The 14,153-nt window shown below is 41.0% G+C and overlaps 1 protein-coding gene across 1 annotated transcript; it reads right to left on the bottom strand.

Moving 5' to 3' along the window:
* Nucleotides 1–214: 214 nt before the first annotated feature.
* On the bottom strand, nt 215–4,874 carry LOC122089180 (methionine gamma-lyase-like). The gene is made up of 2 exons (XM_042658697.1): nt 3,799–4,874; nt 215–903 (listed from the first exon to the last, which is right to left on the bottom strand). Exons 1-2 carry the CDS (start codon nt 4,574–4,576, stop codon nt 317–319), a joined length of 1,365 nt encoding a protein of 454 aa, XP_042514631.1. The 5' UTR covers nt 4,577–4,874; the 3' UTR covers nt 215–316.
* Between the last annotated feature and the right edge of the window lie 9,279 nt (nt 4,875–14,153).

Here is a 14,153-nt window from a genome sequence, read left to right as displayed (position 1 = left end):
TGTTTTTCAATTGGCATGGTTCGAAATATCTATCAAGTGCCAGGTCAAATGGAGTTCAAATTTTACGAATGGATAGATCTCAAGGTTTGCTACTCATATGTCAATTTTCAGCCCAGCAAAGTAGGCTCAATTCACACATGGAAGAATCCAAATTGCGTCCTTCAGTTGGTAACAACTGTACAAACTACAAAGACTATCTCCAGATGCAAAACAGTTCACATAAACAACAGTTTTAGAAATTTAAGCATCCATGAAAATCCCTTAAAAACAAAGTCACCATTAACTAAGCAACTATTATTAGTTCCATAAAATGTTCCTAAGAGAAGCTCTTGGAATTGTATAACCCACCATCTTGGGTCCTACCAAATGCCTTCTCGAATTGGCTCCATCTCTGCTCCAGAGTCCCACTGTACCCAATCGACATCCTCACTAAACCCGGGGAGATACCAGCCAGCTCCTGCTCCTCGGCACTCATCTCGCTACTAGTACTGCTTCCAGAGCATGACATGAGTGTCTCATAGTAACCCAAGCTCACAGCCATGAATCCAAACTGTGTGCAGTTCTGCAAATGGTGCATCAACCGGTTGGCCCGCTCCTCAGTCTCCATGTCCACACACAGAATACCACCGAACCCGTATTCCTTGTTCGCCATTGACTTCAAGAGTTTGTGTTGAGGGTGTTCTTCAAGACCCGGGTAGATGACCTTGAGTCCCAATTTTTTCATCCTTGTAGAATAGACTAGTGCTCTGTGGCAATGTTCCTTCATTCTCAAACCCAAGTGAGGAATCCTCTCTGAAAGCTCAAAAGCTACCTTAGCATTCATGGTTGGGCCAAGCAGCATGAGAGCTCCTTGATGAAGGTCCATCATGGAGTTAATCAGGCTCGCTGGCCCACAAACAGCTCCTGCAATTACAGCCAATATGTGATCAGTAAAGCAGGTCCATTCCTCACAAACATCAACAAATTTATAGAAGGTATAACCATGCAATTGGTTTCAGATTGCTTTGATTTTAATACGTGCAAATCGGCCCCACGGCCCAGCTTCATATAGTTTAAATTTAAGCCCAATTGTCTCATGGGCTACCCAAGGTTCAACCCCAGTAAGCCCATTGACTTGCTTATTTGGGCCTGAAGCATGATGTTTTTCACCTTGTCCCAGCCCAAAATCAACTGATCCTTGGCCTGAACCATCTAGCCTACAAACCAAAATACTGATACCCATATCAAGTTATGAGAATGGATCTTTTGTACATTTGAGGATCTAACACATATGTTCGTTTTGCATTCATATAAATATCTGAAAATGGGGACAAATATTGGATCCTCGCCATTTCTGCCAAATTTCATATCAAGAACACTTTTTGACAGAAACTCACCATTTTTTTTTTCTTTCTTTAGTGTTGGCCGATACTATACGTAGATTACCGACTCGGACCGACCATTAGAGTATATGAGGTCAATACCTAAATCCCTGCATGGATTCATAGAAGGTAGCAATACCAAACAGAGTAAACCCCCAAGAGGTAGTTCATACTTCAATTGGCAAGGACCGAAATTTCACAATAAAGAGGTCTCCTGAGTTCTCAACCTTCCTATCTCGTGGTCTACCACTCGAAGACCATGATCAGACAAAGTACGTGTAAGGTGAGGATTCCTAATCATAAGTTGATTTTATGTAGTCCACATGAACTAACTGACAAAATGATTCCTTTCTTTTGGACAAAAATGCAACCACTACTGCACAACACAAGACAACCTTGCACGTAACTTACCGTCCCTCTCAGTCCCCACCATGTTTGGAGATTGGGGTTTGGACCCCTCCCCCCATGTTCCGATAATCATTGTAGGTCGGTGTACAAGGGCGTTTTAGTAATAGCGGTATGAATTTGAAATCATTTGATGTAATTGGTAGAGCTAACTTATCTCATCTTATCCTCCACGAAATGAAAGGGTTAGAATTGACAATCGAGACCGATATGATCCAATTCAAATCAGTATCATATACATATCAATCTAATATCCAAGAACTAAATCCTTGGTCTCAATCACGATCATGGATAAAGATCTTGCTATGAATGATTCAGCACATCTAGATGATTCTTAGTAGCTCCATAGAGGATATCAGTTCTAGTAGTTTATGCACAAATTCATTTGTCATGGTGCAAAAACTATTAGATCGGTCTCGTTCATAAATGTGATCATGCCTAGTATACTAGGATCGACTACTTAAATGGATCAATCATGATGCAAGTTCTAAAGTGAAAAAACCTAATTAAATCCAATCAAAACCAAACTGACCAGACCGAATGACCTCTCTCTCTCTCTCTCTCTCTCTCTCTCTCTCTCTCTCAAAGCAAAAAAGATAAAGAAGAAAAAGATATTTTAGCAAGTAGTGGAGGGTACACTACCACACACAACCACACACAATCTCTTTTATCTCTTTCCCCACGTGAAATAATCACTTTGGACGTTATAAGTTAAAACTGATCTAGGAAACTATTAGCATAGCCTATGCCACCAACTCAAAATTCAATCCGTGCTAAATCGATCAACATACCAATAATTAAGTTTCTAGTCAACTGGTGGAATACATTGCATCAACCTGGGTTATTAGCTTATGTTCATTGGACAAAGTAGAAAAGGTTCTCTCAACCGTCAGGATAAGATACACTAACGACATAGAATTTTTCCATCCTTAATGATCTCACTGTTTTGACATATGAAACTATTTATCGCCCTTCATTGGTGTGCACCTCGATGCCTCACTTATTTGGAAAATCCTCTCCAATACATGAGGGATAAAGATAGCAACACCATCCGCATACGATAAACCACTATTAGTTAAAACGGGAATGACAAAAAAACAGAAATGTACGGTACGAATTTTAAACAGATAAAAATGATGAATAGTACGGAAAAAAAAAATATGGAACGGTAAACGGGCGAAAACGAACGGTACGAGTATTAAACTTGTAGTTTTCAAAAAAAAAACGAAACAAAAAAAAAGATAATATACTCATGTAATTTGAGAGATTATTACCTGTATACATGCATCTAATATTCCAAAAGCTCTGAGAGTCCCAAGATAAAATAGCCCAATGGGCTACAAAAAAATGAGATGTTGCTAGCTTTAGCTTCTCCTTACTCAATGGGCTATCAGAAGATGAAATTTTTTCCTTATAGATAGTATGAGATTTTAATTTTTAAATTAATTAATTTTTTTTAATAAAATTCTTATTTTACCCTAAAAAAATGGATTAACCTTTAAAACGATCGTTTAAAATGCGTTTAAAATGAATTCTTTTGTTATTTCTATTTTTTTCTATATTATATAATAATATAAAAAAATGTGTTTTAAACGATAAAAAAACACAAACGCGTTAGTTTCGTTTTAACTAACAGTACGATGAACTCGCGGGCAGCAGACGAGACACGAGGGTCATTTCAAAATGGAAGAGAGGCACAGCTGGCCGTGTATCCTGCCTTTTCCCCTGGAACAGATCCCCATGCGCAAATGCACAAAAGGCCCAGAAAGTTTAAAAGAACCCACGTGCCAGTTGGCATCAACGATCCCTCCGGCGGCACAGCCTCCAGAGACTTATAGGATCTCACGATGAACCCAACGAGTCACTACCTTTTTACTAGGTTTAGGAGTAGGGAGAATCGGGAGGTAATAGTCTGTGACGCTTTTTCCCTGAGTCGCCGCCGTAACCGGAGCAACCCCAAACTCGTTCTTTTCTCCAGTCTCCAATCTCCATCACAGTTTTCTGAACTAAATTGAATGATTTACTGACATACCTGCAATTACATCGGCCCCACCACTGATGTACTTGGAGATGCTGTGGACCACAACGTCGGCACCAAGACGAGCAGGAGACATCACCATGGGAGCGAAAGTGTTATCCACCACCATCATCACTCCCTTATCGTGCGCTATCCTACTCAGCTCCGGTATGTTACTAACCGTCAGCGTAGGGTTGGACATAGCCTCCACGTACAACACCTTCGTCTTCCCCTCCACGATCGCGTCCCTCACCATGTCCAGGTCCGTAACATCCACGAATGTGGTGGTTATGTTACAAGCCCTAGGCAAAAAGTGAGTCAGCAACGCATGTGTCCCTCCATACAATCGTTGAGAAGCCACCACGTTTTCGCCGCTGCCACACAACTGCATAAGAACCGATGATATCGCCGACATACCACTTGCGGTACAATAAGCAGCCTCTGTTCCTTCCATGGCGGCCATCTGACGGCCGAGATTGAGAACGGTTGGGTTAAAATGACGACTGTAAATGAAGAAATCACGATCGGGACCAAGTTCTCCGGAAAACATACGACGCATCGTCTCTGGCTCCATTACAGTAAATGTCGCCGACGCTTCGATCGACATGTTAACGCCGCCGTGTTCACCGAACTCATGCCTCGTGCTCGCAAGAGCCTCCACCGGATCATCGTTCCACATCTTCGCCGCCGCAGATTTCTTCGCCACGATGAAATCATCGCTACCATCGAATTCGTCCCCTCCGTTTCTCTTTTTGCCGGACAGAAGAACACTTTGAACGTGAGCCTCCGCCATTCCTCTACCGTTTTGCACAGGGAGAGAGAGAGAGTGAAAGAGCGAGAGGGGAGGAGAAAAGGATAATTGAGGACAACGAGAAGAGGAATTTCTCTTAAAGACCACCAACAGAAGAGAGAGAGAAGAGAAGCCAGCACATAGGCGTCGTCGTTGAGTTGCAAAAGGTCTTTTTATAGAGTCGCTATTTGCCTATATGTAAAGCAGGGATTTGATACGGTGAACCTAGTCGTTTTTAGGTGCAGATTAGTAAGAAAATAGCACGAATTGTCAAAAATGATACTTCCTATACCTCCTTATCACCTCCGCTGGTTGAGAATGCGTGTCGGGATCCTGCCAGCCGTTTGATATGCTGGATAGGATTTAATCTCCAGTTCACGAGTTTCATCCTTCATCCTTTCCTTCCTTGATTGGGTGTTAGTTGGTACGATATCTGGTATTCAATATGATATCTATTTTGGTACAAGACAACATATCAATAGTAATTACTGAAATCTTATCCAATCGAAAAAAATTTCATACTTCAATACTGATATCATACGAGATTGGTACAGTTTTTGGTATGAATTGTGTTTCAATACGATTCCTGTTGAAGCAATGAACTGATTGTTGATCAAACCATTAAAAAAAAAAAAATGAAATTGAACCTAATCGATAGGGATATGTTTATTTCTATTTTGAGTATTATATCCAGAAATCCCCTCTTGTGATTCTTTTCCTTTGTTAACGTGTTTCGGGCACAATTGATACAATCCAAAATAATCAAGCCTCTTACATTTATTTATTTAGGGGAGAGAAACTCCAGTTTAGTAGTCTAGAGATATGTTAGGGACAGAAATCAGGATAACAATGTTAGTTTTGATACTTCATCCAGGGAGAGTTTTATTCTATTTTTATGGTTTGGAACATTTGACCACGCCCTCCCACCGGTCTACCGTTAGAAAATTGAGCGAATATCAATAGGTATTGGATCAGTAAAATCTTAATGGTTCGATTTTGATTTAGGCGATTGTCAGTGCATAACAAAAATCGATTCAAACTAACCAAAATCAAATCGAACAAACCATTTCACAACTTTATAGGAAAGAGAGAGGGATTATGGACAGAAGATTTATCTAAGCTAAGCCACTAACACGTCAATTTGCTGGTAGAGCATCGCTTCTCTTCAAAGAAGTTTTTTAGCAAAACTGGATAAAAAAATAAGAAATCCCATGGGAAAACCCGTGGCAATTATCAACTATATCTACATGCGATCTGGTTCTTCGTCAAAACTGAGTAACATGCCAGAACAACAAAAATAATGTTTCTATACCAATTATTAGAAATTTAGTCTACAAGCATAAAGAATCCATTACTCATATGATCACCTGATCGGACGAATCAACGATCAACATTTGTCTTAAGTTTTATCATTACAAGGATAAAGACGGATATATCTAAAAACAAAAAGAACATATATTAATCTCTGACTCACAGTAGACCTGTTCTCCGAGCATCGTTGCCTCCCCAATTATGTCGAGCTGACTTATGGCTGACGCTCGAAGAAAGTCCTAACACCAATAAAGGTTGGATTTGAATCTTGTCCGGATTTTTTGGATCAAAATCCTCTATTTTTTTCATCCATATTTTTCCTTGTTTTGCTACCTGCAGAACACGACACGTGGATAATAAGGAGACCAACGGTCAAGATTGGGTGAGGATTATTACATCCGGTGCGTTGATCTTAAAGTTATCCACGTGTCGCGTTCTACAGGTAGCAAAACAAAGAAAAACAGGAATGAGAAAAACAGAGAATTATTTCCCGGATTTTTCTACCGGTTCACTCGGTCCAACATGTTGCCGTTTTGGATTTTTGACAAACCCCTACTCCTCTACGACTGGATACACTTGGCAATATCTCATAATACAATAACAGTAGTGGGCCCGCCCAATCAAACGGAGTGCTTTTAAGTTTCGCCAGACAAGTAGGGGCCACACTCTGTTTGTGATAAAGACGTACACATAACCACATGCCATCGTAACTCATTAGATGTCAAATCATAAATTCAGATGTATGCATGTGTGCGACGTGTGCCCATACTTTCGGGGTCGCATCCTATGGCTGATACGCGGACTTTCTAGATAACAACACGTGGCAATCATATATACACTGAGAACCAAAATATCGGGGGGGAATGAACGGTCTGAAATCGCCTGATGAAGGATTGAGTCTTCCAATCCATTGACTTTGTAGGCCACGCCAAACCCCACAGGAGATGAAAAATTGGTTCCGGCTCCTCTCTTTGGCGTTGATCGCTCCGGTCGGACTATATTAACTTGAACGAACATCACGAGGTGAGATGATGATACAATAGTTTGAGAAAGGCATGAAGAATAAAGCACAGACAAAGATTTAGAAAATGAAGCGATAAGAACTGTTGGATATCGCCTTGCCATATGACTCGCTTAGGTAGCTAGTTATGACCAAGATATGTGCGATGGGTGCTAAGGAGATGTGTCAAATTTCAAGGATAAAAAGATAAAAAAAATAAAAAAAATAAAAAAAAATAAAAAAAAATAAAAAAAATCCCAATCTAATGTTGCCTATGCCAAAATATGCATAGGCAGACGAATATAAAAATATTACATTGCCCCTCTGTTTATGCGTTGAAGATGCTCTTGTGTATTGGCGTTGTTTACACTAGACTGGCAGGGTTCTTTCTCTCTTGATTATTTATTTGAGAGAGCTTATATTTAAAAATTTAGTTTTAAGAAATTATCCAAATTCAAAAATTAAATGAATACGGATACGGATATTTCAATTTCATAGAATATTGTCTAATCCGTTTAGATTTGATTGTTAATACATCATTAAATATTTATTTATAAATGATTTTATATAATATTAAATGAAATTTTAATCCCAAAAAAAAATAATTCAAGAGGATATTTACGTAATTTCATATATGACACTTCAACATTATACCTAGTGGGGTACTAGGTAGTGGATCTAATCCTTAACCTTCTCGACTTCTTGAATTTTCGTCTTCTCTAGTTAGATTTCTACCACTCAACTCAAACTATTAGTCCGCAACAACAATTCTCTTTAGACTCATGACTCCACTCTCCAACCTCCTCAAAGTAGGTAAATGAATAATCAAAATGTCATATATGAATTGTGTTCATATCGGTTTAAGAAAATTCATATTTGAAAAAACGGTTTCCATAAAATATTTAAATTAGTTTGAAAATCAATAAGATACAGATAGTATGATATTAAATTTGGTTAGGGCAAATTAGGGATTGTGTGAATAGGCACAAGGTTCTAGGTTCTATTCTTCATCTGTGCATCTGTAATTTAAGTAGAGACTGTGATAGTAGATTGCTGCATTAGTCTCCCCAAATATTAGTCAAGATGCACATAAACTGGTCCGGATACATTGATTAACCAAAAAAATAAATGCAAGAAAGTAAGATTTTTATTTCAGGTGATAATCAATATGGATCAATTTGGAAAACACTAATTTTGTGTAAAAAAATTGACTTACACACAAGTTCAATACATATCCATAAGACAAGAACCGATCCATTGACTTCGTAACACCGGCTCTTCAAACAGAAACTACAAACCATTTCGCTCGGCACTAGATTCGCCCATCTCAACATCAGTCATAATGAGGAAACTTTTATATTCAAAACTTTTATAAAGCGGTTGCCACTGGTCATTCTCAATGAATAATTGTCATAAAGAAAACATTTATTTCAAGGGATCCAATCTGGGCCTCGAGCGCATAATCCTCCAAAATTTTCCCATCTACCATGGAAAGGAATCTTACCCAAAAATAAAAATAAAAAACATGGAAAAGGAACATGGATCTGACCATAAAGAAATTGATAAAAAGGCCGATAAGATATACTTTGTCACATATGTGGAAGGGGATGGATCCGCGTCGTTATCCTCATAGATTCTACAATACACTAAGGATATTTTTTTAATGAGGAAATGGGACTTTAATCCGAAAGTGTTGGGGCTGCATCTAATCATGGAGTGGGTAATGGTATGAGGGCTGCATCCAAACACAGAGGGAGAAACGATCACTCTATTGATGTTTCAGATGTATTTTCATTGATCCCAAATTAGTATAGGAGCCACACTCCTGGAGAGAGAATTTTTTCTGTTATTTATTTATTTAAGAAGGCTAATGCTAATCAGTCATGTGATAGTAAATATAAAATCGGGATTAAGATCGGTTTGTATCGATTACAATCTTGGGTCATTCTAAATCGACTTCAAGATCAGTGTTTTAATGTCGTAAACTTTGTTTCTGTTAAACGGGAAGGGAATAGGTATCTAAGATTATTTCAATGTAGTTTTCCACGCAGCGGAAGGAATTAGGTTGCACTACTCGTCGATCCATACAAACAACGATGAACGAAAGATTGCGACAACCTCACTAAGCAATGTTCCACCCTCAAAATCCAAGGATTGTAATAGATATCCTTAAAGACACACTCTCAATTGGGAGAGTCAGAAGATAATATGAGAGAGAGAGCTCTTGAGATTAGGTCTCAAACCCTACTTTGTTGTGGTCAAACCTCTTATTTATAGAGATTTAGCTTGCTAGGGTTCCTAATCTTAATGGGTCTATGATTATCCCAAGTGGACCACCTATGAATGAATCGAGTCAAAACCCAATCCGACCCAGTTCGATTAACAGTTTCCATATAAGGATTAGACCAGTTGAAACATCCGATATCAATATCAGCCCAGACCGATTCTGATCTTGGTTCTTGAAACTCTAGAGTGGCCTTAATTTTGTGGACAATTAGATCATAAGGTTCATCACTTCCATCTATGGATTTAGGTATCGATATCATATCAGTTGTATTGACCAAAATGTATTGGTATTGACGTTGATCAATATCGATACATCACCTATACATGTTGATGGCAATCGATACTTGTGGTGATACCTTAAACTAGGTTATATCAAATTTCATCCCGTTTCATACTTTACAAGTGGAAAAATATAGTTATGAAAATCCAAGGTTATGAGAGGGTTTGAAATAGTGGTTTGAGTAATGTTGAGACACATAGACATTCATGGGATGTGTGTCAATAAATGAAAAGATATTAGATTGAATTAATCTCTGAGATTTGAGAATCAACTAATCCACACCATGTTTGTTTATTTATTCGACAGTCAGAATTATCACATCATCAGTCCACATGACACATAATTCTTGATCACAAAGAAAGCCCTCCCTTAACAGTATAAATGAAATTTTGTGCCATTTAGAAAAGCACTTGCATAAATATCTCTCTAAAATTTCCCACTTTGGATGAGAATCATGAGATTTCCTTAACCTCCTTTAACCAATCAATAACCAAAGGTGGAATTGAAATCTTAACACTTTAATTAGCACATGTAGCACATTGTAAACCCAAAAAGTAGAAGGAATATTACATAAGAATTGAAATTGCTCTGTTTGTCTTTTTGGAAAGAATGTGGACCACCCCATTATTTTCCTTTTCTTCAGTGTGAATCTTTTTGTATTTTCCATGTTTTATTGTGGACAGGGAAAGCAATTCTAATCAATTTTGGAAGCTCCACTATAGAACCTTCTTGATTGTTCATTAATGTGGACTTTAGATGGACCTGAAAAGAGCAAATAAAAACTGCTTTACATGCTAAAGCAAGGGGTTGATATGTTAAGCAGTGAAAGGTCATCCACAAGGGCGTAAAGAGGATATTACCCAAATCTTTCACTCACCCAAATGCTTGGGAGGACAGTTCCATACCTCCATCAAACTATCATTGCCTACCCAAAATGAGAGAGACCTGAATTGTGGCCACAATGGTGACAAGATACTCTCCCTCTCCCTCTCCGTCTCCCACTCCAAGAATCAAGATATGTGATAACTGATGATCTATTATGATTATTGATGTGGTAAAAATTGATCGGGTGATCTTCCTTGCAGTTCCAATTGCTCCAACTGATCTGCACGGAAGAGAAGACAGGGGAGAGTCGGGCTGACCCGACGGGGGGCTCTTCTATGCTTAAGTCAGATCATTTCACAACAGATACTCAATAGAGTTTTCAGTTAAAAGAAGTGATCGATCCCTTTCAATGGAGGCTTATCTTGGTATTTATAGGTCAGTCGTAGAACGGAGAAAAGGGAGAAGTCCGTGGAGAGTCCTACTAGGTGTGGAGTCCTGGAGAGGGACAAGTCTCTGATGCTGGGAATATTCCAGATCCTGGGGTATACCAAGGGAATATCCCCCTCTCATCTCGGAAGTTCCAACGTGAGAGAAGTGGATACCTCTGATGACGTGAAGTGGATAGAGTCATGTCCTTATGATCAGGGATTATGTTCCTTGAATGTAGGAGTGGACGAGAGCACGTTTTTGGGAACCTCGCTTCTTAATGTCGGGGCGAGGTGGCAGCACAGCCAGATGAAGGCTGAGGTGGTGGCTCGGGCTGGTAGCTGGCAGAGGTGGTGGCTCATGCTAGTGGAGGGCCGAGGTGGCAGCTCGGGCTGGTAGAGGGCCGAGGAGGTGGCTCGGGCTGGTGGAGGGCAGAGGTGGCAGCTCGGGCTGGTGGAGAGCCTAGGTGACGGCTCGGGCTGGTGGAGGGCCAAGGTGGCGGCTTTGGCTAGTGGAGGGCCAAGGTGGCAGCTCGGGCTGGGGGAGGGCCGAGGTGACAGCTTGGGCTGGCGGAGGGTCGAGGTGAAAGCACGGGCTGATAGAGGGCCGAGGTGGCAGCTCGGGCAGATGAAGGGCTGGGGTAGCAGTGCAGGATTCGTTAGTTCGCTCCTTGGCTGCGTCGTGGTTAGGGAGAAATGGTCTCATCACCAACCCCCCACACTAGCAGTTCAGTTCGGACAGCTAGAGCATTTACTGCGGTTAACTTTTCTAATCATGCGCCATTCGCTCAGCGTGAAACACGTTGGTTTTTCCACGTGTCTCAGAGCCGTAAATTCACCTCGGGCAGGCGAAGAGGTTGCTTGTGTTCACCATTGATTTTAACCAAATCCAACCATCCATTCTCCACCGCCCTCTCCTATAAATAGGATACGTTCTTTTCAGAAGTCTTGTCACTTGATCTAGCGATGAAGTGAGCTCAGCTCGCTCCTATCTTCAGCGTGGACATCCATAGTTTGAGCAGCCCAGTGTCATGAACAACGTCCTCCTTCTTGCTCCCCATTATCAGCTTGTCCTTTCCAAGCTCGTCCTGCGACAAGTAAGTAAGATCACATTATGGTTGTGACCTGCAGATCTTCTGCTCAGCCCTCCGTGTACCATAGTTGTAGTCCCGGTGATCTTGATATAGCATCTGCACGTGACCCGAACTCGTCGAACCAGACACCCTTGACGATGGTGAGGCCTGGGGAAGACCACCCAGAGTGCCCAATTCTCAATCCTTCGTCCTCCAGTGGCGACACTTCCAGCAGTCCGGGCTCCGATGATAGTTCGGGTTCTGGTGGCAGCTTCGGCTTCTGCAACAACTCAAGCTCGGGTAGCGGCTTAGACTCTGAGTCTGTGGAGGTGGTCTCTCCTGAGACCGTCTTGGCTAGGGGAAATGCTGTCTCGATCACCCAGCCCAGCCCCCCAGTGCCACGGTAGCGGGCACTTTTGTTGCAGGCCCATCGGGAGATGAAGTCCTTGAGGCTGGCCTAACAGAGTCCGAGGGGGAAGGCTCTACTTCCTTCTCTGAAGAGAAGAAAATTATGGTGAATACCCCAAACATCCTGACGCCCAAGGTTCTAGATCTGATCTGGAGTCGATACAGTATCCCCGATTACGTGGTGATGTGTGTCCCAAACAAGGATGAACATGTGGACGCCTCTAGGGAAGAGGTGGCCCTTTACGATGTCGCTTTCTAGAGTGGCCTTATGATCCCAATGCTCGAGCTGGTCAGCTCGATTTTGGAACACTGGTGCCTTGCTCCTAGCCAGCTGACCCCGAACTCTTGGCGGACTGTTCTTAGCTTTGAGGTGTTCATCTCGAAGCTGGGCCTGACTGTGACACTGGACTTAATTCGAAAGATGTTTTTGGTGAAGAGGCACACCTCAGGGTGGTACTACTTCACCAAAATGGACAGGGATGTGTTGTAACTCTGCAGTCACTGAGAGGGGGGTGAATCAGTGAGTCCAATTCCGATCCCCAAAAATCTATCTGATGTCTGGTCAATAAAAACTTGATATACCTGTCCTTGTTTGCACACAGTCGTATACACACTCAACCTCTCATAGGCACTTTCAAGTGTGCACACCCATTCCACATTCCACGCACTTCAATATAAAATGCAAACAACAAACACCCACAACACAAGATTTTTACGAGGTTCGGCAATTTGCCTACATCCCCGGAATAGTGCTTGTAAAGGCTTCGTACCTACTCAATACACTACTTTTGACTGCACCCACACCCAATTTTCTCAAGCCAAAGCTGAGATGGCACTTGCAGTGCCAGTACAATGTGTAACACCCACTACACGGGAGCACCCACTTCCAATGCTTAGCACTCACTAAACACACAATAAAGAATATAATTAAATTGGGCTTATATCAATGCCCTACAGTTAAGCCTTGCCTAACAAATACATCCACAACTAGCTAGCATGCTTACAGTTCATCCACAACTAACCTAGCATATAAACATTCATCCACAACTAACCCTAACATACATACATATTATCATATATGCATATAATGTAAATTCTAGGGTTAGAAAATCTCACAGCCCTTGTTTGTTGTTAGCAGAGTTGTCTCACAGCATAGTCTCTACACATTGGAATCCTCAACTCCCCTCTAGAGTAGGAGACTTGAATCTTCAAGTAAGCTCAACATAACCATGGCATCTCACAAGTCTTCTCCCTTGTCTTCTTGCACTTTGAAGCACAAATAAAAAAACCCTCTCTTCTTTTCTCTTTTCTCTTGGCTTTTGATCAATCAAACATCAAGAACACTCAACTACCTTCTCAAACCCACTTTAATGGAGTAAAGACACCTTCCATCAAGCAATAAACCTCATTCAATGATCACCCATCAAGAGGAAAACTTCTCATACCAAAAACATAGCCTTCCTTCACTCAAAACTCATTTTTTTTTCTTCTTCCATGGTGTAGGGATTGAAAAAACGAAGAAGCGGCAACTTGGTTCACCCAAATCCGAGTTAAAATGAGGGAGATATGACCATTTGAAGTTGGAGCAATGAGATTGCCTGAAATGGAATCTTCGTAGGGGTGGCGTAGGCTACACCGGTGGCTCGAGCAACAGGGGTGAAATCTGATTGTAGATCTCATATAAAAGATCTTATAATATAAGCCGTCCGATTAAACCAGCGGACAATAGATCCAAACCATTAGATTTGAATCTCGATGACATCATTATGACGTAGGCGCTGACATCATCAGAAGTGTTGTCGACCACGGATTGGCTACATTAGCTTATATTCCGGATTTATGTCGGCTTAACCCATAAAGGAGAATCATTTATAGACCATTAGATCTGGATCTATAAGAACAACTTGATCCAGATCTAAGGGATTGGAATCTAAGCTTTGGTGATGATGCACATGCGACACACACTAGTCAA

This window comes from Macadamia integrifolia, chromosome 9, assembly GCF_013358625.1.
Source record: "Macadamia integrifolia cultivar HAES 741 chromosome 9, SCU_Mint_v3, whole genome shotgun sequence".
In the NCBI taxonomy this organism is placed as follows: Eukaryota; Viridiplantae; Streptophyta; class Magnoliopsida; order Proteales; family Proteaceae; genus Macadamia; species Macadamia integrifolia.
The sequence above is the reverse complement of the archived record's forward strand: the minus strand, read 5'-3'. Positions and strand labels throughout refer to the sequence as shown.

Bases quoted from the DNA above. Each gene is read 5' to 3' on its own strand.
- LOC122089180 (XM_042658697.1), bottom strand. From the start codon at position 4,576: ATGGCGGAGGCTCACGTTCAAAGTGTTCTTCTGTCCGGCAAAAAGAGA. The intron at 904-3,798 runs GTATGTCAGTAA...CTGTAATTGCAG, and splicing joins TGGGGCCGATGTAATTGCAG to GAGCTGTTTGTGGGCCAGCG.